General features: G+C 45.5%; 1 protein-coding gene across 1 annotated transcript; it reads right to left on the bottom strand.

Annotated features, from left to right (window-relative positions):
* Positions 1 to 5,558: 5,558 nt before the first annotated feature.
* On the bottom strand, positions 5,559 to 22,960 carry UBAC1 (UBA domain containing 1). The gene is made up of 10 exons (XM_027470679.3): positions 22,710 to 22,960; positions 17,216 to 17,336; positions 15,242 to 15,315; positions 13,850 to 13,957; positions 13,203 to 13,305; positions 12,405 to 12,513; positions 10,779 to 11,010; positions 9,591 to 9,677; positions 8,569 to 8,707; positions 5,559 to 6,296 (listed from the first exon to the last, which is right to left on the bottom strand). Exons 1-10 carry the CDS (start codon positions 22,845 to 22,847, stop codon positions 6,181 to 6,183), a joined length of 1,227 nt encoding a protein of 408 aa, XP_027326480.2. The 5' UTR covers positions 22,848 to 22,960; the 3' UTR covers positions 5,559 to 6,180.
* Positions 22,961 to 25,505: the final 2,545 nt, after the last annotated feature.

Raw genomic sequence — 25,505 nt, 5'->3', positions numbered from 1 at the left:
AGAGGAGCTTCAGAGTTCATTGCCAGAGAGCAGCAGCAGCACTGGTGCCACATAAGCGGAGAACAGCGTTTTGGTACAGTCGTGTGCAAGTTGCCGCATCCCAGCAGTGCCGGCTGCTGTTTGCTCAAACGATTCTCCTTAATGAGAGCTCCCTTATTGAGAAAGCAAATTCCAATTCATCAGCCAATGTGTTCGAGACAAATCCTTCTTAAATAGCATCAGTCCACCACAGGGGATCACTAAAATCTCGTTTCACATTGCCCTTGTGATGAATCCTAGCAATCCAACTTTGTTCTGGGAAATAGAGAAATAGTTTCCAGGTGCAAAACCAGTTATTGAACCAGGATTTGCTCCTCAAGTTCCGTTATAGCTGATAAATAACCCTACAAAATACCTTATTTCTTGAGAAACAACTCCAGCAGTCTCCAGGTGCAAGGAACCCAACTCCAAATTGTTCATAAACCTCCGCTACTTCTGAAAATAACATTTCGGAACACCTTGTAATAAATCAAAAAAACTTTATTTTTAAGATATATTATAAATTTACAGCATACAACATCAGTGTCTTTAGTGTGTACGTGTGAGCAGGCTTAAGGACTCAGCATTCATTCTAGTCTCGCTTGTGGGTGTGCTTTCTCCACATGCTAAAGGTACATAACAGTTCCAATCTGAATGGGTCTGGCTTTGCTAACGACCTCAATAACTTCTAGGGGCATGTTTCAGTAGACAACAGTGACTGTTTAGAAGGATAACAAATCGGTAGCACTTCTTACTTGCTGCCTGGAGGGCTCCTGTATCAAAGCAAAGCCTGCTGGTCTCCCCAGCCAGGGAGAAGTCATCGACCCACGCGAACGTGTCCAGAATGAATGCTGAATTCACAGGCTCAGTGATGTCCGCCCTAGTTAAGCTTCATAAAAGTAACATTACATCTTAGAAACAGCTGTGCATGCCACACATCAGTGTCAGCTCCATATAAAAATTATCGTATGCTGTACCTAATTGTTTTATACACAGGTGAAATGAAAAACGTTACGTCAGTACCTTGCAATATAATTTTACCGGTGCTACCTTGTGGTAAGTGCTGGATAGCAAATCATTCTTGTACAGTTCATTAACTATGATAAAAATATGCAAATTAAAAATCTCTACAGGCCCCTGTTACCTGCTGTAACAAAGACACTGTTTTGTGGGGCTTTGTTTAAAACATGATCTGATTTCTTCCCTCTCCCCAGAGCATGATATAAAACTATATCCAAATTCAGAAAGAATTTAATACATTTATTGAAGTTCACATGCTGCAAACAGGATCTGCATTGAAGATCTTTAAATCTAGGGCAAGAGGTCCTTAAAAAAATTTTGCAGTTATACCCAGATGTTTGGATGAAGATGAGCACAACCACCACGACAACACATTCATGGAGACATAAAGTACACTGCTTGCTTTTTCCTCTGCAGGAACATTGGGGTTGCAACCCATGCTAGGCTCACCAACCAGCCTAACTCTGATGAGGGCCAAGACAAATGCTTCAGAAAAATAACCGGCCCCAGAGAGGACAGTCAGTGGCTTGCTTATGCCTCAAAGCATAACAAGGTACAATTGAATGGAAATACCCAGCTGCAAGTGCTGCTCTTCTGCCAGTTAATAAAAATGCTACTTATTACAAGTAGAAAAATGAGCTATTACCTTGGATGAAACACTCACTATCCTGCGCACAATACTTTAGGAAAATTACTGCTGAAGTTGAGATCCCTGGGAACCTCTCCTCTCTCTTCTACAGGCAACATTTGCTGACAGTGTCACAATACATTCATTTGGTGCAATGCTTATTTAAACGACTTTCAAAATACATTAAAGATCCTCAGCCCGTGAATCATTACGTGGAAAAAAAACAGTCCCAACTAAAAAGGATTTCAATAACCACTTAAGCATTTCTTGGATATGAAGATCAATCTCCAAAAGACAAGCTTGGTTCCAGGACAGCGAGGAACAAAATGGGGGTCAAGGTTCTGGGACACATCTGTGACAACGGCTGCGAGCAGCCGAGCAGCAGCAATTAGCTGCAGGTTTCAGAGTTCTTGCAGGAACAAACCTCACACTTCCCCAGAAGAGCAGAAGTGCACTGACTGCTTTTGAAACAGTGCAAGTTAATTTTCCAGCTGCATGGAGAACAGAAGCGTCCTTGAAACGGTGTAAAGATCAGCGAACTGTGAAGGGGCTGGGTAATCTTGTGTGACCACCTCCATGTGATGATGCAGCAACCTTAAAGGAAGACTCGTGCCACTGCTCGCGTGGAGAGAAAAGAATGGCAGATTCTTTGGACTGTACCTAACACAAGAGGTTTATCAGGAGCGTTACGCTAGCTTGGTCTCACAGGTCAAGACCAACCAAGGTCCAAGCTGCAAAGTGGCCACTGGCATTTTTTCCAAATACATCCTTTTAAATGCATCCCCCTACAGAGTATAAACATGAAGCCCTGAGAACAAACTTCCATATAGTACATTTCTATTAAAAATATCAGTGTTTTGATGACAAAATTATAAATTACATACATTTAAATAAATAGCTAGCTTTCAAGAGTCATGTAATATCAAAAGGCAGAAGATTGTCTTTATTAATGTATGGGGCAAAGAGCTAAAACTATAAGAAACAGACACTGCACTTTAAGAGCCTCCTAGCACCCCTCTTCCATGATTCCTTACTTTTCCATGATTTCACAGGCTTCCAAATATTCCCTTGACCATGTTGTAAGACACTTAAGCACGACATGTCTTTCCTAGTTTTAACTTGAACACCAGAAAGACAAGCACAGGACCTGAACCTGTAAATCCTTATTCCTCACAAAATGAGTTTTAATATTTATTTTTAACAAAAACTTGATTTCCAAATTGCTTAGGGACCTCTCACTGGTTTGCAGACCAGATCCACCAGTCCTCTAGCCTTCAGCCTCAGAACAGGACAGTTTGCACCCCTGGCAGCACTCCTGTGACATACACTGTGCCTGGAGACCTGCCTGTGCACACTGACTAAATAGCAGTGACCCTTCAGTATTTTGCAGGTTTTGTAAAAATTGCTACAGTCGATACTTTTGCAAGCACAATGCACTTAGCTTCCCTCAACCCACCTTTAACTGATGAAGCAGCATGAATACACCCACGTGTTGCAAGGACACACAGCTCCCTAAGCCCACTACTAATTCATACCCATAGCACAACACTGATGCCTTGATCAATTCCTCAGAGGGTTTGTTTAACCTAAAGGGTAGTTTTTTCTAGATCAACTCTTATGCCTTGCTGTGAACACACCACACCTCGTAAGTTTTGGCCTCTTTCAGAGACTGCCCGGTGGGAGCTAAAGTTCTCACGAGACAAGCAGCCATACCAAGCAACAAGCTGGTTTGGCAGATTAGAAGAACACACTCACCAACACTTCAGCTGGGTAATTGCCAAGCTCTGAAATGAGAAAAGCCAGGAACAACCACATTCTCAAGCCTTCGAGCATTTTAAAGATGCAGTATTCCTTTATCTGTACAGTTTCTAACTGTTGCTACAACATTAGGTCATGTTGAAGCTGGGTATCCTTACTTTTGTCTCTTACATGTGTGCGCCTCATTTTACTCATGCTTTTTTCCTTATACGATGGTCAGTGGCACTGATCCTGTTCTGACATACCAAGGGAGGCAGCTCTGATGGCCTTTATCACCTCTACCAAACCGGGGGTGAAAGAACCCGCTCAGCAGCAGCTCCTGGTAGCACCACGCTGCAGAATGCACAAGCAGCGAACTTCCACCCTTAGAAGCGGCCACTCTGCTCCTCTGAAAGAGGTCAGACAGCAAATCAGGAACATGTTCAGTTTCATCCACCTAAAAATTAGACAGCTGGTTCAAATTCATCCTCCACATTGCCACGTCAGAGCCAACAGACAGTCCCAGGGGCAGCTCCTCCCGTGCCAGTGCAGGCAATGTGGGTTGTGTGCTCCTGCCACGTGGCCACTCACCCAGGCTTTGCTAGCAAACCAGAGGCCAAGGGTTTGGAAGGACTTAAAGCTGACAGGTGATTCTCACCTGGTCTGTCTGGAAGCTCTGCAGCCACTCTAGAGTCTGATCACGTATTACTGAAACCAAAAGCAGCATAGAAATGGTCTTTTAACAAGCCTTTACGCTCTTCCAAGAGCGAGAGACAGCTTCCCAAGTATCTATTCAGTAATTCTGAACCTCTACTTACTCATTCAGAAGCCAAAACCCACCCAAACTACAGGATAGTCTTTTCCCAGCTTTGTCTTTTAAAAATCTCATCTTTCATAATGCTACAACCTTCAGTCACAACTAGCCACAAGTATTTGTGCTGAACTTACTGGGTTGCAGAATCCGGTTCCTTGCTTTTAGTACTGCAAGACAAAGTTACAACTTAACATCGTGCTGTCAAATCTGTTCTTAGAAGAATCCAGAAAAACATTTTTACTGTCCAATTTGAACAAACATCTCTAAATCTTAGAATTTCTAAATGTAAAAGTATTTCAGCTGTCATGAACTGTAAAGCTTAATATGAATTTACAGATAACAAATTAAAAAATCCTGGGATAGTAAGTTGAGATAAAATCTCATGCTGTTTTGGTTTCCCCACCCTTCATACTAATTATGTGAAATTGGCAACTTCAGTGCCTTGACTGCATAATAGCACAGATTAGATGCCAAGTTCAGGCCAAAACTTGTTATAAAGGTTTCGAGTTGCATCTTGTTACATTTTCGTTTTAAAAAAAATAACTGCACAAAAACAGCTGTAAAATAAAGGTGACTAGCAGAGTTATTTAGGATCTCTCTATTTGACAGACACCTCTGTGCTATTTAAGGATAAGGTCTCCTTCTGATTAAACTGCACTTTGGAGAAGCAGGTCTCGCCTGTCCTGCCTTTCCAATGCAAGACACAGCAGGGATTATGACAGACATCAACCAGGTTTCACTAACTTGAAAACAAACATTTTTGTTCAGCCTGTATAAAAAAATAAACACCTGCATGGCCCAATCATGACGACTAGCTGGCAATTCACCGGTGAGTTCTTTCCTTAATAAGCCCACAACCACTGTCCGAAACCTTAAGTCAATCTTCTGACAAAACTAGGGAAGACACAGCCTGACTTTCTTGGTATTTCCAAGGTGAAAGGGTCAAGAAGAAACACTTCTATCTCAAAGTAGATAATTTTAAGCGTGCTTTTAAATACGGTAAACAAGATAAAAGCCTAAGTGTTTCTGCGTCTTTGCAGATCACCATTCACTGAAAACCCATGCAAATTAGTAGCTTTTTTTGCAAACCGTTTGAAACAAAGTCAAAGTCCCCCCTTCCAAAACCGTGCACACAGAAATGGAAAAAAATCAAGGTGAAGATATCCTCTTTGCACTACGATATGGCATAGTGTAAACTGATGAACTGCAGCCTACTTGAGAATCCAAGGGTCGGTGGAGTAAGTTCTGTTGCGAAAGAGATACTGCATCTTTAACGTAGCTGGCAGAGAACCTCCTGCAAGTGTAACTGCTGCGGGACTGGAACGACACTAACGCAGAAAATAAATAGGAAAAAGTAATGCTATTTATTAAAAGAATTCCATCTGTGAATTACTCTGTTTAAATTATAATGCAAGACAGACAAGTTTGGATAGAAATGTGCTTGCTCTCCCAATATTTGGACTTTTAAAAAACGTTTCCTAAGAATCAATTTTAAAAAGCATTTTATAATTTGATATAGCCATAAATTAATACTGCATGGAGATGATTAATATCCTATGCTAGTGGTCAGTGACCTTTTGTAAACATTAGCCAGACGCTAGTAAAACTGGCTAGAAAACTACTGTCACAGGCCTTTTTGACAAGCAATATCGTATTTCTTTCCAACAGATCCTTAATTGTTTTCACAAAACCTTTTCCTATTTTTGATATACTTTATTTTTAGCCTAATACCTGAAAAACATAAACAAGTCTTCAAACCTCTTCCACTAACACTAAATCCACAAGGCAATTAACTGCAGTTGGCCGTTAACTACATACCCCGTGCGAGACACCCCCTCGGCCAGAATCTGCCCCCTCCTGCCCCTTCCACCCCCCACCCCTCCCAACAACCCATGCACCCCCCCGTGAGGAGAAGGTGACACGAGGGACAGTAGGAAGTGGCACAGTGGACTGGCATCCCCCTCTACGTGCGATTCAGTGTCTGGAAGATTCGGGAGATCTGTAGCATGACAGGCCCCGTTTCGGGATCATTCATCCACTGAGTGCTGTTCAGGGGGTTTTCAAGCATATCCTCGAAGGCTGCCAAGAGATGGAAAGCACAACGTGTTTAGGCTTGTGGTCAGCAGATGCTTCCACCTTTGGGATGCTTCAATGACAGGAAAGTTAAAAATAGCTACAACTTACCTTACGCAGCAGGCAAGCATTCCCCCCACGGTGAGAACACATCACACACTTACCATTTGTACTCCCAAATCTCCACAGAGCAGGATGCTACAGGCTGTTACACTTCCCTCATTCCTCAGCATTCAATTCATTGTGGGCAGAGGCTGATTAAATACTCAGCCTGGATTATAAACCATTTTACAAAGCCTCAAGGACACGGGCTTGAAGAGCTAAACACTTCACAAACATTTACTTTGGTTACTCTTATAACATCTCAGAAGGGGAAACTAAGCCAGCAAAATAAGAGGTAGGTAGGGAAAAGGCTGGCTAAGAATGAGCAGCAGAGCCAGCCCCCAGATCTCAGGGCTCTGTCTTTTCACGGAGGCCCCTGGAGCCAGAAGGGAAGCAGCATCTTCCCTCTGAACAGCGTGTGCTCTCCTTCCTGCCATCTGGAGGGCTGAGGACAACAGGGAGTATGTCAGGGGACAGGAGGAGCAGCCAGGTCTACCTGCCTAGACACAGGAGAAAGGCTGTCTATACAGAACAACTACCTCTATTTTGGAACAGTGACGAAGATCCAAATTCTTAAGAGCAATTTTTATTCTTTCTATATGTAGCTGTCTTTACACTAAGGTGTTTTTTTTTTTTTTCTGCATGCCAATTTTCACTCTTCTGCTTACTTTGAAGGAACCAGGCATCTAATGCAAGAGCTAAGTTACAACTTTGGCAAGAGAACGATCCATGAAGTAATTTATAACCTTTATGACAGCCCCTGCACTGGACCACTGGACATTTGGAGCAGTGATTACGGAACAGGACTAAAAAAGCAGTTGCACATCTGATCTACTCAGGAGTCACCAAAAGGTCAGTGTTACAGGAGTCTGGCAGACCAGCATGAGGGGCAGCGTCTTCGCTTTCCCAGGAACGTACAAAGTGTTAGTCTACAAAGCTCTAACGACATTAGTGCGAGCCATAAGCACCAAGCACCTCTGAAAGGCTCATCATTAATACCTCGCGCAAGGTCACGCACCGTGCCTACTGCAAAGCCCAGAATAACGTACAGATCTCACCTTTCACTGCTCCAACTGTATTCTTTTACACAGACCCAGAAGCTGAAACCTAAAGATTTATCTACATTCTTTAAATATCTAATTAAATGCAAACATTGTTAAAATCTGTGACATAAGCAATCTGCAGATGTATCCTTCTCTGATGTTCATCCAAGCCTTACAAGCACATATAATGGCATTTCGTTTTCTATTTATATTCTGAGCTGCAGTGTGGAACCCTCTTTGGAAATGAAGAGACCATTTGCTCAGAAATGAGGGTGGGAAGGTTCTGCTCTTGAATTATTTAAAGACTTGCAAACTCTCCTAATTACATCTAAAGAAGTATTTTTAAAAGCTCTCCTGAAAGAGCTGCGCACACATCCTTTATTTCAAGGCAAGTGTTCAAATAAATTTTGAAGCCAAACACTAAATGCAAAATTCCATGTACACAACATAGAGCTAATGTCACTCTTCTGTACTCTTGTCCAGTGTCAGACACACCAGTCCATCAAAGACTTACTTTTCACCATCAGGTTTGTCAGCCGAGCATTTGCTGTGCTCACAGCATTTTTGACCAAGAAAGCAGGCTTCACCCCAGATAGGGGAAAATGTATTTTCACAAACGCTATCTCAATTTTGATAAGCAAGGCCTTAGCTTTGACTTCTTGTTTGGTTACACTTTCACAAGTTATCTTCCATTCCACCGATCAGGCCGCAGCTCACAGTAAGCTGTACAGCAGGAGACAGCCTTGTATTTTTTTTTTTTTTCCTCTATGAACTCATCAGGGTTCTAAACAGACATTCCACTTTTTTCTCCCATAGCCAAAGGGAGCACACAAAAGGTCTCCTAAATCCACAAAAGCATCGCAGCCAGCAGCTACTGAAGTTCTAAGTTCAGCAAGTGTAAGCCAGCAGCCTAGGGAATTAGTGTCATTTCTGGGACAGCCCCAAGTTCTGTTGGTGGTGTAGCTGAGTTGCAAAATGAAGCAAGCAAACAATACAGCTGCTGAAAGCGAGGAAAAGGGTACAGAGCTGCACACATCCCCCAGTGTGCTGTCATCATCCTGTCTCTGTTCTTATTTGCTAAGAAATGCAGAGACTGTGTATATTTATCAGAAACCCAATTTATCAGGACTTACCTAGTAGAGTTTTTGGGTTGGTTAACCCTAACTGTACCACTGGATTTTCTAAGATGGCTTGGAAGAGAGGGCTATTGGTGTCGATTCCCTTATCTAGGTCCTCTGGAGAAGGCTTTCTGTCTCCTAGCAGCCATTCACACTGAAAGAAATCACCAAACACAACATATTTCATGCTTGATTCCATTAAAATGAAAGTCTGCCAAAACATTCGGCAATGCAGCATGAGAAAATATTTTGCCTCTCACAGAAGCATTGATTTCTTTTCACTCTAGATCACTATTCATTTGTGTGTTGCTCTGACAGAAATCAGCCTTTTTTTTCCAGGAGGACAGTAGCAGTGCCTGGTATGGTAATAAAATTACACCAGCTTTGTGTGTTTCAAAGCTCAGCAATACGCACGGTGTCGTGCAGATGCACTGCCTCATAGAAACCCCACCAGCATGGTTGCACGAGGTCAGCTGGAAGAACCATCCAGCCCAACATCCCCTCTGATAGTAGCTAGCACTGGATGCTTGCGAAGATTCCTTGACTACCAGCTGCACCCACACCTCTCTGCTTAATATACCCACTAATCAATCTCCGAAAACCTTATTTTTGGATTCCATCAATTCTGGAATGCATCGCTGCCAAACATTAGTTCATACACTGCGTGGCTTGAATCTCTTGCCTGATTAATTCCTGCCCTTTAGTCAGTTATTTATTGGGAATATCTTTTCCTTCCTCACAATAGTATAATCTCTTTTGAAGCCTCAGGTGAAGAAGCTTCTCAAAAACTTCTTGAAAATCCGCATATGCAACACGAACCAGATCAGCCTCAAGCTCATGCATGCTGAGTTCCTCTAAAAAATCTAAAACCTTTGTATTCTCACTTTGTATCTAACTGAAAAAGGCTCAGAATAGTGTTCATTTCATCTCCAGTAGCAGCTGAGCTTTATGATAAACCAAAACATCAATCAATGAGGAAAAAAATCAGTTGAACAGATGATTATGGCCATAAGGAACAGAAATGATGTTGTACTCACGGCTGCATTTTGCTGGTTGTTGTTTACTCTGAGTGCATCCACCACTTCTTTTTCATCAAATCCCATCTCCATCAGGGCAATGACAGCCTGTAAGATTTACACGGCTTCATAAATACATTTAAAACAAATGAAGAAATGAAATATTTAAAACAATCACATTCTCTACCTTCTGTCCACATTTTTTGGGGGGTAAAAAAAAAACATTGTTTCCATTTGCAGGCCACTAAGCAATCTTAGCTACAGAGTTTTCAAATACTGTCTATCCAAAGATTTATTCCTTTTCCATAATAAAGACACTAAAGAGTGAGACTGAAGGTAGTTCCTATTGTCATTACTGAAAGCTGAATGCAAGGCAAAGAGCGAGTAGCTGGTGTGGGAAGAAGAACAGGATGGAAACACCTTATTTTAAAACTCCTCGTGTCACAGTGATTTGGTTTATCTCTCACTGACAAATCAAGCTCCAAGATCTTGTGCATTTGTAGTTCTATTCACTGGATTTAAATTTTACTCCTGGGATTTATTAATATTGCTATTGAGCATTGGGTATTTAGACAAATGTACCTACATATTGTTACAAGAACATTTAATCATTTAGAAATCGTACCCAGGTCATCAAATTCCACTTCTGCAGCTTGCAACTAAAATCACAAAAAACATTTACTGTAAAAGAGAAGTGATAGATTCTAAAGAGCACCTCCTGGTGATTTTACAGTGTGATAACAGCACGCATTTTCACTTCAGCTAATATTGTGCTCTGAAAAAAGGCTAACTTCTGCATTTGATGCAAGACTTAAAGACTTAACTGCTGATATTTTTCCTTATCCCCTAAACAATGCTCTTCTGTTCTTTTCTACAGCAAAAAGGAAAATACTGTCCTGCAACCCTTTCTTGATGCCAGACAGTGCTTTTTATGACTGTCACATCAGTAGTATCAATTAATTTTCAGGTGTAAAGTGTCAGTAATTTAGATGCTGTTAACCGAGACAGCAGCGGTAATATCCCTTTCAGCAACCCGAATTCTAACAGCCCCTGAAAATTTCCACTAAAATACTGTCATGCCAGCATAACGTACATCTGCACTCTTGTCCCATTCCATTTATTAAATGAGCATTCGTTTTGATTCTGTGATGCCCACCCAGTCCCTTTCAATCCTAACAGTTAACAAATAACAAGATAAACAGCGCGTACTCGTGGGTCTGGACGAAACTCTCTTTTCCTCCGGATCTTCTTGAATATTTCTGTCAGCTCATCCTTGGCCTCTTCCCCAGCTGCTTCTGAACTAGGACCTGCAGTTGCTTCAGCAGAGGATGCACCAGCTTCTGCTGGGGCTTCGGATGGAGTCTGGCCTGGAAGCGGAGCATCTACTGCAGGGTCATCCGCATGTTCTATCAACCACTCCATGGCCTGTGTCACCGACATACTGGAAAGAAAATTAAGACAAAAGGATGAGGAACACTCCAGATGTATGTTACACATACATTTTCCTTTGCATTTATTCCTGTGGTATCTTGACTTGCTGATTAATTAGCATCTGAATTGTCATAAATACAGTTTTGGAGCAAATCTCAGAGCACCTTAATTCTACATGCACTCAGGGCCCCAGAGTCATCACTCCTCTGTCATCCTGGCTTCAGAGAAGGGCAGCTGCATCCCAGATTTTAGAAGGCATTTCTAAGGCAGTCACCTCATTCTCCAAATCATCTGCTTTGATTCACAACAGACAAACACCGACTATTCGCAACTGCTGACAAAACTGCGAAGCGTGTTCCAAATTTACATGGAACCACATCTCAGACAGAAGCTGCTTTGTTGCTTCCTACAGAGAGATCTCAGACATCTAGCCTTAAAGGAATGCCATTAACAAGAGAAGAAAGCAGGACAACATGTGCTCTCGTCCAAGTGCAATTGCCTGCATTGAATTTTGCACAATATACCTCGAACATGTACTACTTGTGTCTTCCTCTACTGACTCAAGAAGGAATCAGATCTCTCAAAGGAGAGGCCACCAGAGCGCCACAATCATAACCCAGTCAACTGCTGGACTGCAAGCGCCCAAGCTAAGGGATCTTGAGAGACCCAGCACATGCCTTCTCAATGAATACACAGGAAGCAAAGATAACGACAGCATACCTGAACGTGCAATTTCATTTGACTGCACAGTAATTACATGTTCTGAGAAAGGGAAGCCTGCTTGGCTTTTCACTTACAAGGTGAAAGACTGAGGACATCAGGGGGAAAGTCCTCCTAAGCCCAAAGGGAGAGAGACTGGAAAAGAATGACTGGAATATTTTGTTGACTCTCTATCGTTAGAAATATTTACGAATGGCCTAAGAAACCCCCTCTCAGAAATGAGGCAGCACAGCTGTTTCATCTTAAGAGCATGAGAAGAACTGCGTTACCTCCTCTTTTCCTACAGTTGCTATCTGGACTTTATAATATTCTTGGAATGTTTTTAAAAGATCAGCACAAAGTATTTTTGCTACAGCTGAAAGACCAATCTGGATGGGCTAGGCTTGCTTTTTTCCCCTCTAAAATTTTAAAGCAGAAAACGTGACTTTAATACCCAGAAACAGTGCAGCCTGACAGCCTTGTGAACTGCAGACAAGCTCTTCTTTCTAGAACAAGCACAACACTGTTTCCCCTTTCCTGGGCCATCTGCACCTGCATGTTGCCTGAGACAGAAGTGTTCTTTAAACTAATGCTTTGTTCAAACCTAGTTTTAGGTGACCCACTTAAAGAGGCTTCTGAAAAAAATGCTTTTTTTTTTTTAAACCGTATTAAGTAATTTACAGGCAGTGTGCTCAGTACACTTACTGATTTAATCGAAGGGCTTTGACAGCTCTGCTCTCTGGAAACCCCATTTCTGTAAGCTGCCGCAGAGCTATCTCATCCACTCTGTCTTCCTCATCCTCATCCAGCATGGCTAGATATACACAAACAAAACAACGTTCAGACTGACTTCGAGCTAAAATACAACCCTTTCGCAGTGGAGTGGCATGTGTTAAGTTCAAATCCCATTCTTCTCTTCCATCCCTGCTTTTGTTTCTGCCCCAAATTTGCTATCTCACCATTTAGTCTGCTGCACTCACTCAGCTCGACCAGGCTCAGATAGATTCTTCCAGGACAAAGACTTTGTCCAGATTTGTTCACGATCTCTAGTAACAGGCAAACTTTTTCTTGACTATAAGCCCACATAATTAAATATATGGGAGACCCACTGAAGATTTGCTTATCAATCATCGAGGAAGTTGGATCCAGCCCTAGCAAATCTCAAGGGCATTTCCCATGCTGAACCTACAGCTAGAATTTCTCCCCATTTTCCTATCTCCTTGTGCATTTTCAACTATTCTTTACCAAGTCTTGTGATGTTTTCCAAATGTTTCATTGCTACTGATTTTAGTTTTAAATAGAACTTCTCATCTATCCCAAAGGGACCTTATAAATTCCTTTGTTTTTTTAAGAACTTGTACCACAAGTTGAGATCTTTGCCACAAAGTTATTATTAGCTCTATTACATTAATGTCTGGAATTAACTCTGCAAGGCTACACTTTTGCTACATAAGAAAACAAGTTCCTAGGATTGAACTAATAACTATAAAGATATGTTCATACCATTTGCCTTCTTAAACAGTTCAACCGCATCAGGATTCAGTGCTAGCAATTTCTGTGCAACTTCAATGAGAGAAACTAAGATCTTCCGGAGCTCTGTCTGGAACTGCAAGAAAAGAAGCTGTGAAAACACTTGGACAGGAAAAAAATCAGGCATCATTAAGTGTTAATATGGCTGTTGTTAGTATCTCTGCTACAGTCTGACCCCTTGTACAGGTGCTGTTCACTACATCATGCACCTAATAGTACAGAAAGACACAGCTAGAAGTACTACAGACAGCACTCAACTACTGAAGTCAACATTTATGAGTTTTTTCAAAACCATGGAAGAGGAAAAACATTGCAAACACCCCAACTATGTAAGACTGAAACCTAACTGCACATCTGCCAGATCTCAAAAAGTATTTACTGAGGCTTTCCCATGGACAAATAAAACATTTAAAACCATAACTCAGAACAGAGTGGCTTTTAATCACTAAATGACTTAAGATTTACACACCGGTTGTACTATCTACTTTAATATACATTTATACACACCTGAATTTCTCTTACAGAGAAAGGCTAATCACAGTCGTACGGAACAGAAGAGGTTATACGAGATAAAAGCCTACTTGGATATTAGTGTAGGAGTTAAAAGGTCTGATACTTACATCCCTCATGTTGTGATGGGCCACAGTGCGATCTACATTGCGAGAGGGCAGATTTGCAGTTGCTTTGAGAATAGCATCCTTATCAGGAGCTTTCTGCTCTTGTTTCCTCTGAAGGATGGGAAACAGGATCAGGTTTCATAACCCATTATCCACAGAACAAAGAACATAGCATAGCTGAGAGCAGTTTCGTATTCTTCACCAAGGCATCAAGCAGTGCTCTGTAACTTGCAACTAAGAGAAACAGCAGCCTAGCAATACAACGGATTAATAGCGCTCACATTTTGCGATTATAGAGCAGAACCGGACCTGTTGGGTTGCCCCACTTTCAGTCCTTTCTTTAAATCTATTTCTGCTATCTAAACAAGTGGGGAAATTCCAGCACAAAGAGGGAAAGTGATGCACCAAACAGGGAGAGAACCTGGAAGCCTCAGTTCCCAGGACCATACTCTGCTCCGCATGGTCTGCTCAGAGCACACTCTCTCCAAACCCATGTTTTTTTGGGAGATGTACCAACACTGTGCACAGACTAACACTTAACTGCCTCACAGGGGAAGTGCTTTACTGCTTGCAAGTATCATGCAGAGATATGTGGTGCCTTGGATTTTCAGTACATGCTTATAGACCAGGAGAAAACGTAGCAGGGTACAAACTATAAATATTTCCCAGTCTTGTATCTTAGGTTCTTACGGTGACGTTCTGCACAGCAAGACCGTAATGGAGACAGAGACATACACCAATACCTACAGGAAGGGATACAGAGACAAACACCAATACCTACAGAAAGCAAGAAAAAACAAAGCTTTGCAAGGAGGGGGTGGAGAGACCTGGATATTCAGTGTCAAGCACAAGCATTGCTCGAGTGTTTATGCACTAATGTCAACTGCAGTGCCACTCACGGCTAAGTGTCACCCTGGGTACCACTGACCCTCAGTAACAATTACGTTGGGGGAAGAAAACAGAACAAGAGTAGCAGGGGGGCAACGCTTCAGCTCTAGAGACCTGGTTAGAGGGCGATAAGCCACTCGTTGCTAAAGACATACGACAGCCTGAAAGCCAATCAATAGATTTCTGTGGAGTTCTCAAAAGAGAAAAGGCAGTTGCTGAAGTATGCTTATACAGTTACCAGGCATTTTTTTCCAAAGATAAGTCTATCCCACTTCCACAGAATGCATCTGCACGTCTCATTCTAAGGCACATGTTCTCATAATCCAAGTTAAAAATGTAAAGTCAGTTTCCCCAAGGTTTGGGAGAAAGACGAAATAATTTCCCTAGAGTTTAACTGGCTGTATTTGCCTCTACAAACAAAAAGAGTAGACCACAACAATCTTTCTGCAGCTCGTTAATAAAGTAGCTAATCAAAATGGCCAAATCAAGAAATCATTTCAAACTCACTTTCTCCTCTGCTGACACATCTGACATTTTGGGGAGCGGAGGTGGTGCACGCTTCTTGATTAAAAGCAAGACATCTAGAAAGAGAACGATACCGAAATACATTAGAAAATAACATGAAAACAGGTCTTCTATGATACCTTACAAATTCAAGTTTTCCTAGAGATTAATTCTGCATTAATTCCACTGTAGCATCACAACTTTTTCTGACTTAAGAACTGTAGGGCTTTACACATTCCCCTTAGGTGTTTGCTATTCCATAGCGTGTGCTGAATTCAAAACATGCTCCATCATTAGTTACACTTTGTTACTGGCTTCTCCTCCTCACACAATCCCCTTAAAGAAAGGGTATGAAAAGCTCCGGGTGCTTTGTATGATTACGTTAATAGCACAGTAATTAGCCCATCATAATAACAGCGCATCAGCTCTCCACTGAGGAGGAAACAGCAGAGATGTGCCACGTTATGGTTTTTGATCCAACCTGGGGCCTTCCTTCAACTGGAGAGAGTCAAGTGCCAAGCTTGGAAGACAATTTCAGTATCAGGCTGAAGCTCACCTTTGTTTGTGAACTGCAGCAGAGCGATTTGCTGCCCACCACGGGGCTGCATCACTGAGCCAACCAGGGCAAGCCTCAAGGGCAAACAAGTCTTCAGTCTCAGATAACTCACAGCACGCAGCATGAGCTTGCTTAAGGCTTTTGGACTAATACTTTCTCTTTTCAAGGCACCATTTTTCTAGAAAGCATACGATGGTTTAGAAGTTTCTAGCACCTGAGTTATTACCCCATACATAAGGACACAGACACCGCTCAGAGCAGGCCTGCACGGCATCTGCAGTCCTTCAGCCAGACAGGGCAGTTTTCCGTCCATCGCATCAAGCAGGTAAAAAGCCAACAAATCATGCTTTGTGCACCCAGTTTCCTAGGTCTGGCTCAGCACAGAACAGCCAGGAGCAACAGCTGGTGAGGGCTGTTAACCCTCACTCACCCAGCTGACAAGAACACGAAAGGATCCACGTGCTGCCTTCTGGCTGCCCTGTGCAGCAGCACGCGGAGCCAGCAGCAGTCAGCTGTCGGCTGCGATCTCGCCTCCCTGACAGCAGCAGGGCACTTAAAAGGCAGAGCACACTGCAGGGGAAGCAGGAACAGAGAGGCATTCGCATGACAGCTCAGTGCTGCTTAGCTGCCGTATGCCGCAATTCAAGGCTCTGGAGGAGCCTAGAAATAACCCCCCGCCGACCAGCAGCAAAGCTGCCCCTCGCCTCTGCCTAGGACGGCAGCTCCCAGCTCCTGTTCAGCTCTGGAGGTGATCGGTGAGGCTGCCTCAGAAGAGAAAAAGACCAAATTGCTGCTTGTGATCATAGGAACAGCTCTCCAGCCTGCATGAACTCTGGAAAAATCAAAACACTACTGCTGTGAGCTCCTGGCTCAGACAACATTCCATTTTACAGCAGTCCTGCTTCTCACACCTCCTGGACCACAGCCTGTCGTCTCCAGAAGGAACCAGGAGCTTAAGCTGCCCAGTAAAAACTGACCCCAGAAATCCCGACAGCTCTTACCTTTAGATCTTTTGTCTCACATTAATCCTCTACCCCTTTAAAGCTCAGGAGCAAATACACACCTCACGTATGCTGCTGTGGTCAGTGACACTGCAGTGTGAGGAATTCTGACCCACACGTGCAGAGGATTGAAAAAGATACAAAATGTGGATGCTCAGATACGCTTCAGCAAACATCCTTCTGCTTGACCTGAAGACCTCAAGAAAATCCCTGAGAAGTTTTGGGTTGTTTTGTAACTCTAAAAGAACAGTTAAGGAAAGCAAACTGCTTATTGTATATTATCGGGGAAGGTATTTTTTCCCCCTCTTCTTTTTCTGCCACCTGATTAGCTTCCTATGCTGAAGCAGAGTGTAGATATTAAAAAGAAAATTGGAATTCAAAAAGTTAAACAGTTTTCCATGTCAAAAAAGACAATCTTACCTCTATCTTGAATGTTTTCCTCCAACACTGTTTTTGTGTCTGTCAGCACCTTCTCAGAAGTCGCGTGTATCAACTTGTGATGTGTCACAGTTTTGGGATCCTCCAAGCTCCCAGGTACACACTGCAGAAGATAAATACTGAAGATCAGAGACAGAAATGAGCCTACTACATGAATCACGGCGCTTTGCACTTAGGATTCTGCGCATACAAACGGTGCCATCACTTACAAGCTTCTTAATGGCTTAAGAAATGGCACGCTATGCCAGAGGCCAGCGCACAGGACGCGTGTTATTAAAGAAACCGAGGCTGGAATCGTGCTGTAACGATGCTCTGTGGTCGGTTCCTGCCTGCATATCCAAGCTGCTGGCTGGGATGAATAATCAGCAAAAGGAAGGATTCCAGCCTGCCTTCCTCCACGCTGTTAATATCTGCTGTTAAGTTCAACAGATGGTGATACTCTAGCAAACTTCCTTACAACAGTCAAAGACTCAATGTTACACCCACGTCACCCCAAACAAGCCCTTCAGGGGCACCGAGCCCATCTATGCAGGTGGATTTATACTTTTTCAGCACAGTAATCTGCACCACTCTTAATTTTGAGTGCCTGGTCCTATCCTCAGGCCCGTGCAGACTCAGAACATGGATACCCCAGGACCCACAGCCCTGTCAGCTCTTCACCAGATTGCCAGGGTTGTGCCAAGTCTGGGGGTAGCAGCGAGCACAACACCAGAGTGGAAACCTGTGAGCATCCTGTGCTTCACAGAAGGGGAAGCTGTAATAACGCAGCAGGTTTCTCATTTGTAACTGGTGTTGAAAGAGAAGCGAGCCTCTGCTTCATCTTCTAATTACTATTTACAGGCACTGTCGGAGCACACAAGCCACTGCCAGCAGTGAATTTGGTACACTTGACCTTAAGCTGGGAAGGAGGCAGCGGCTGTGCCCTGTTTCAGGGTGCAGAACAAAATCCACAGACTGGGCTGCTGGAGCCCTAACCCAGCTTCTTGCTGGAAGTGCTGAACCAAAGTTCCATTCACAACTTCTCTCCCAACCATAAATTATCAACACGTGCTAATTTTTTTTTTCCATATATGAACATTTTGTTCAATATTTTGTTACAATTCTAAACCATGTTAATTAATCCACTACAAAAATCAAGCTCAAACCCCAAAAGCTTACAATATCAGCATTGTCAGAGGTTTGTTCAGTGACTGCACCAGGTATATCCACACACACAGGCACAAACAACGCCCTGCTTCTTCCTTGGCACAAAGATTCAAGTACACAGAACTGCTCCTCGGTACCAAATCCACCTTCTGTCCACAGCTCTGAAGTTCTGCTGGCACTGATGGACCTACAACCCATCCCAGCAGCAAGGCAAAGGACCACCTGGGCTTCTGAGACAGCTCCAAGCTGAAATGCCACACTCCTTAACTAATTAAGCATCAGCCTCCCAGCGCCCGTGCCCCCGCAGAGCCTTGCAAAGTTTGGGTTAGCGTTTAAACTCCCTGGCATTTTGGTGCTGCAGCAGGAAACGAAGCAGGGAGCGCGCACAGACCTCGAACTGACTCATCTTCACACACGAGTGGCTCACGGATCTGCAGTGAGAGCCTTCAAGAACATGACGTTAGCGCATCGAGAGACTTCCAATTTGTTCGAGGGGAAAAAGGGAGCGTAAGGGCTGCGATTCCAGAAAGGCAGAATTAGAAATAACTGCCTCCCAGCCCATGAAACAGAGGCTGTTCTCACACAGAACAGGCTGCTTAATGCTGACCTTCACCTCTTCTTTCTCATGGGAAACGGCTCTCGGTGACTCTTCTTTCCAAGCCCATTGCTATGGAGCCACTTCTGCTCTGCGTGCACCCCTCAGGTGACGGAGCCGTTCCAGAAACCCCGCTGAGATCAGCGCTTCACTTCAAACGTGGCACTGAGTCCTGGTAACCACACCGTGTGCTGCCAGCCTCCTTTCAAAGGAAGCTTTAGAGGCCATCATCGCTTCTTCTGGTGTGCCTGTAGCTGCTGGAGAACTCAGGTTCTTGTTCTTTTTCCAAAGATAACACACTTGTTTTCAGCGTGGCTCTTCAGTTCCTCGTCTGAACTTTGGTACAGTTCTGATGCCTCAGCAGGATGGAGGTGAGGGCGTTCGAGCCCTGCTTTGTCTAACAGGAGCTTGTTACTAATCCCTTAGCATATTAACTGCTGAACGCACGCCAGAGAATGCATTAAGGCTTAGAAGGGACTGGGAGCAGCTCCCGAGATTGATCTGAGAAGTTACCCAAAAGGCGTAAAAGCACGCCAGTGGAGCATCTCTCCGAACAAACTCAAAAAGAGCATTTTTACACATTCTTAGGGTTGGACACCAGAAGGAAGAGCTTGAAAAGGGGAGCTGGGAGGCAACCTGATGGGGCAGGAGGACACGACACGTACCTGCTCTTTATTTTCTCCCTGGCACACAAAGCTGTGCACGCAATCATGGTATTTACTAACAACATTAAAGCACACATGAAAAACCGGAGGTTGCAGGTAATCGCTCAGTCACCTAACACCCCAGGAGTTCATAAGGAATCCCCCAGGGCTCACCCCGCGGGCGCTGCTCCACCAGCAGAGGTGAGCGTGCTCTGGAAGGTGAGCTCTCCTGCTCCTTTTTGTACAAAAGGAGTTTTAAGGAGGGGATCTGCTGCTTCATGGCTTTGCTTCCAGCAGAAATATTTGCATTTCCTTTTAGCGCTGGAATTTACAGCAGGCTGCTGTGCCAGGCAGGTGAGAAACCTTTGGCTGCAGATGCCTGAGCAATGGCTGAGCTTGCACGCCCTGGTGCTGCTAAGTGCTGTCTGTAGAGCTTGGAATCCTGCTAAGCCACAAGGCTTTCTCTTTGCTTACTTTTATTAGTTTTTTTTTTTGCTTTTATTAGCAGAAACATTCAAAAATAGAACTGCCCCTCCCTACTACTAAGCTTGGGTGGCTTAAACCATCCGCATCCCTCAAAACACACAGAGGAGGCCCCGAGGAAACAAAACCCATGGTGTCTTCGTGCTCTGAGCATTAGCACCTTGCACCTCAGTTCCACGGAGACCCCTCAGCACACCCCGAAAGCCAGGCAAGCAGCGCTGAGGCAGCTTCAAAAGGGGAGCAGAAGCACAGGAGCAGTGGAAGCTCACCCCACGATGCCACAAGAATTACAGGTGGAGCTCATGCATACAGACAGCTCGTGTCCGTGCGCCCAGGTGCACTCTAGAAGGAAGCTGCAGAGCGTGGGGCCTGATCCTGCCTGCTGCACCGCACAGAGCTGGAGCTGAGAAACATCACTGCTCCAAGAAACGAGTCCAAAAAATAGCTAGGAAGGGAAGCAATGAGCTGTCAGGTGTTTATTTATTCACAGCCTAGGCAGTAGCACTGAAGGCAGCAGTTTAATGGCACGGAATTGCCATTACATTGTTACAGGTCAACAGATAGAGCAAGAACCCTCCCCCTGTCTTTTTATGTATAGCAAAAATACCCCTCAAATTCAGCAAAATATACATCAACAGTGACACTTCAGAGCTCGGTAAGCATTCGAACGCTGGCAGGACAGAGCGTCCACCTCCCTAATTGAGAAGTGGGCACCTTGATGGATATTGCCTTCCTCTGCCTCCTGCAGGGAGGCTTTCAAGGACTTTGGAGAATATATTAATCAGCATCTTGTGAGAGATGGCTGCATAAATTATCTCAAGGTGCTATCAAGATTCACTGCAACACGCCCGTGATCAGGAGACATGATTCTTCCATTTCTATTTTTCCCCTCCATAAAACTCCATATTACCCATAATGGTTATGCAAATCCATACCATTAGCACGGAGCAGCTGAGAAAACGAAATCAAACATCTTGCCAAGTTATCAATTGTCTTCTGCCCTGACTTGCACTGCAGTGCAAGCATCTATTCAGTTATGTTTCCTGATAATTAAAGGCCTTTCAGCTCTGCACACATGCACGTAATCATTACCCCACCCTATTTTGGCAGCCTTTGTTTAATCCCTCAGCTGCACCGAAGGGGGGACAAGACAGGAGCAGGAGACTTCTTCCAGGAAGGTAACAGCGGGGGGAGCCCCGCGCTCAGCTCAGTTCTTTTCAGCAGGGTGCCCTCATTTTGCCTCGAGGAGGATCCCACCTACCTCAACCCAAGCAAATCCATTTGCAGCTGCTCTCCTCTCCAAATCAAAAAGCACTTAAAAAGGCTCAGGCTCCAGCAAAATAAAACCTACCGTGATCCCGGGGTGGTAGCTGAAAGCAAACAGGCAGAGGGCACGACGCAGAGGGCACCTGGGCTGCTGGCCACCTGCACTTCCCAGCACGCTCCTTCCAAAAATAAAGCCTGCCAGCCTCCAAACAGCTAAGTCACTACACATTACGGGCATGTCCTCGTATCGTAGCGTTGTTTTACTACAAAGAATATTTCTCCTAGTCTTTGTAACGGTTTGAAGACGAAAAATCACTGCTGAATGCAACTGATAAAACCCTGCTCCCAGGGCCTGGATCTGCTTTTAGAAACGAGAAGCCAAGGGGCTTGGAAGGGAGTCCTGAGGTCAGGCCCGGTCACGGGTCCAGCTTCATGTGCTTATTTTTGCTTTAAACTCCAAGTCATGGCAGATCTTTGAAATCCAGCCTAGCAGTCCTGCAACCTCTGGCTTTAACATTTAGCGCCCACAAGCAGGAGCGGGAGTTGAGCAAGCGAGCACAAAGAGCCTGTGTCTTCCAGCTCAACTTTCACAGGCCGTATCCGTGTGTTTTGATGCGTTTTCTTCTCCAGCCAGCAACTGGTAATTCACCCTTTGGACATGTCCATTAAGCCTTGCTGCTTAGAGCACAGGGAGAGCATTAGAGGAGCCCGTTACCTCCCTGCAGAGAACCCCAGCAGCTACTGTGCCAACCCAGGGGCAGGCTGAGCTAAGTGTCTTGTCAGAAAAGGGAAGTTGCCACCGCCGTTATTATTTTCATTGCTTGTTAAATACGAAGAAGGAACAAAGAAGAGGGCTCAGAGGGGAAGCCCTCGGAAGCCAGACACACCAGTGCCTTACAGCGTGCGCTCAGCACACAGAGAGGAGCTGCAGGTTGGAAACTGCAGGTGGGGAAGGGCTCCCCCACACCAAGCCGTCCCCTGGCACTGCACAGAGCCCTCAGATCGGCGATTTATCTCTGCAGGGACCTTCCTCACAACTCAGGGCGTGGGGGCTGAGATGGTGAAAGGAATACACCCCCCTCAAACCAAGCTGCCCTCTGTCATCGCACAGAGCTCTCAGAACGGGTTATTTTGGGTTATTTCTTTTTTTAAGGCCATTTCTCACAATTCAGGGGGTGAGAAAGCTGCCAGGGATAGCCCCAAAGGACACCGGGCAGGCAAAACCCCCGGCCTAGCCCAGCTCTGCGTCCCTTTAAAGCCCCTCAGAGGGCACCAGAGGAACCCATCCCCTCTCCCAACCCCCCCCTAAATCCCCCTCACCCCCCTCGGGCCGGCTCCTTACGTGCTTGAGGCAGCGCTCCTTCAGCTTCTCCACCGTGGTGTCCTCGGGGACCTCCTCCAGCCACTCGGCGCCCTCCATGGTGCAGACGCGGAGCCTCAGCACCTTGCCGGCGAAGATCTTCTCCTCCTGCACGAACATGGCGCCGGGCGGCCCATGCAGGGCCCGGGGACGGCTCCGAGGCCCCGCTCGGCCCGGCCCGGCCCGGCCCTGAGGGGAGCGAGGGGACGGGGGGGGGGGGGGGAGCGGGGACGGCGGGGCCGCGACTGAGGCGGCGGGAGGAGGAAGCGGAAGGAGAAAGGGGGGGGAGGCGGCGCGGGGCGTGCTGGGAGTTGTAGTTTTTTTGGTTTATTTGGTTTATTTATTTATTACTTTTTCCTGATGAACTCGGAGCCGCCAGGGGGTGTCTCTGCCGTTTCGCTGCGGTTTTTAAAAATGAAAATAACAGCGTCTCGGCGTTATTTTCCACACACCACGAAGCGCTCTGGGAAGTGTAGGCTTCCCCCCCCCTCGCCGCGGTGCACGCTGGGAGTTGTAGTCCGGCCGCTGTGGCGCCCCCCCGCGGCCTACAGTTTTTGATTATTCCTTTAATTTTAAGTTATTTTTATTCCTTTAATTTTAAGTTATTTTTATTCCTTTTAAACACTCTGCTAAAAGGAGCTGGGAGCAGACACGGCTCCCCGGCTGCAGCTGTGGTTTATTTGTGTGTCACACAATCATTAACGTTAAAAAAACCCCTTCAGGGTCCGCTGCCCCCAACGTCCCCCTCACCAGTGCCACCACCGACCCTGTCCCCAAGCACCGCGTCCAACCTGTCCCCAAACACCCCAGGGATGGTGACACCACCCTGTGAATGTACACACTGAGCTGGAGGGGGCTGTGTTGGGGGCACGCCGCTCGGGCTGGAGCCGGCTGAGGGGCAGCGAGAGCCCAGTGGGGGAAATAAACACAGGCACTAAGTGAATTGGGGCAATAACGGAGCTAGGGGAGAGGATCAGGGACAATAATGGGGCTAGGGGAGAGAATCAAGGGTAGTAGAGGCGCTAGGTGATAGAATCAGGGGCAATAACAGGGCTAGGCAAGAGGATCAGGGGCAATAATGGGGCTAGGGGAGAGAATCAGGGGCAATAACAGGGGTAGGCGAGAGAATGAGGGGCAATAATAGGGTTAGGGGAGAGAATCAGGGGCAATAACAGGGGTAGGCAAGAGGATCAAGGGTAATAATGGGGCTAGGGGAGAGAATCAGGGGCAATAACAGGGGTAGGCGAGAGAATGAGGGGCAATAATGGGGTTAGGGGAGAGGATCAGGGGCAATAATGGGGCTAGGCAAGAAGATCGGGGACAGTAACAGGGCTAGGCAACAGAATCAGGGGCAATAACGGGTCTAGGCAAAAGCCACAGTTAACCATTGTGGTGCCACCAACAGTGAGGGCTCCCGGCCACTCTGAGGTGATTTCTATGATTCTGTGATTCTGAGATGGGCTCCGAGAGACCACGACAGGGAGAAAAATCCCTGAATGGCTCCGCTTGGGGTGAACGGCGTCGTTTGTTCGCTGGAACTTGCACTGCTCCACCGGCGGAGCTGGGAGTCGGGGTGCCGATTTGGGAAGGTGACACGGTGACACCCGCACGGCTGCCCCTGTGGCTCGCCAGTCGCCCCGCGGTTTGGTCAGGAGGTGCTTCGAAACGGCAAAGAAGCAGCCGGTGAGTTCCAGGCAGGCCAAATTCAGCTGTGAGCTCGTCGTGCAGGGAGGAGGCATGGATGTTACACGGCCATCAGGGGGGCTCTTAGCCCTCCTTACTGCAAGTCGAAGCAATATTCGGAGATGAAACTGGAGCTGCAGCAGGAAAAAAAAAAAAAGAAAAAAAGAAAAAGATTTCTGCTGGCCAGCCATATCTTGCATCAAAACAGTACTTGCCTAACACAAGTGGAATACTTTATTTTCTTGCAGCTCCTGTGTGCTTGATAAAATGTAGCCATAAAATTGCAAATACAAAGCAATTTGACTACTGATGGCTAATGCATCATAATGGCTGAGGAAATGCGAGCATTTAAAAATATCCCATTTAAACGTGGGGCAATACCTCCTTTACTTGCACCGTAGCAGAATAAATAAACAATATATGTTTATTATGTTAATATTGTCCAGAGCCAAAAGAATGAGTGCACAATGTGTTGCTTGCCTCCTGTGACTGATACATTATGCCCAGAGACGAGCGCGTGAATGCGAAAAGGTGGAAATCAACATCTCTTTTCCTTTGAGAAATGGCTTCTTTTGTTTTATGTCTCCGGATGAATTATTTTATGTGATTGCAGCTAGCAGCAGGAATCTCCTGCAGTACTTAGGGCAATACCAGCCCCACGAAGACAGCGGCAAAACTCCCACGGATTCGGTGATTGCAGGTGTTTGCTGAGGGTTCCTGCATTACCGCAGGGAAAGTGACCCAGGCTAGGAGGGGACAGAGCCCACCACAGCCAAAAAAAAGCCCCACAGAGCCCGGGTCTGGCTGGGCTGCAGCTGGGGAGCAGCCTAACGCCAGTGCCAGCTCCTGCAGGAACCAAAGGGGAGGGTGGTGGAGCTGGCGACACTGCTAAAGGTTCTCCTTTGGTGCAAATCAGAGCAGTTTGGGGGCTGCTGCCATGCCTGAAAATGGTCCTCTGGAGGGGTGACATGTCCGAGGACTCCTCCGCATGCGCTGGGCTCAGCCCTGGGCTGATTTCTGCTGGAGGGCCCCCAGGGAGCTGATTTCAGACCCCCAGTGCTGGAAGAGCAGGGAAGTCTCCACCAGGGACCTTCC

Source organism: Anas platyrhynchos, chromosome 18 (genome assembly GCF_047663525.1).
Source record: "Anas platyrhynchos isolate ZD024472 breed Pekin duck chromosome 18, IASCAAS_PekinDuck_T2T, whole genome shotgun sequence".
NCBI lineage: Eukaryota > Metazoa > Chordata > Aves > Anseriformes > Anatidae > Anas > Anas platyrhynchos.
The sequence above is the reverse complement of the archived record's forward strand: the minus strand, read 5'-3'. Positions and strand labels throughout refer to the sequence as shown.

Bases quoted from the DNA above. Each gene is read 5' to 3' on its own strand.
- UBAC1 (XM_027470679.3), bottom strand. From the start codon at position 22,847: ATGTTCGTGCAGGAGGAGAAGATCTTCGCCGGCAAGGTGCTGAGGCTC. The intron at 13,958-15,241 runs GTGAGTTTGAAA...CCCATCCTTCAG, and splicing joins ATGTGTCAGCAGAGGAGAAA to AGGAAACAAGAGCAGAAAGC. The intron at 13,306-13,849 runs GTAAGTATCAGA...CTTTTCTTGCAG, and splicing joins CCCATCACAACATGAGGGAT to TTCCAGACAGAGCTCCGGAA.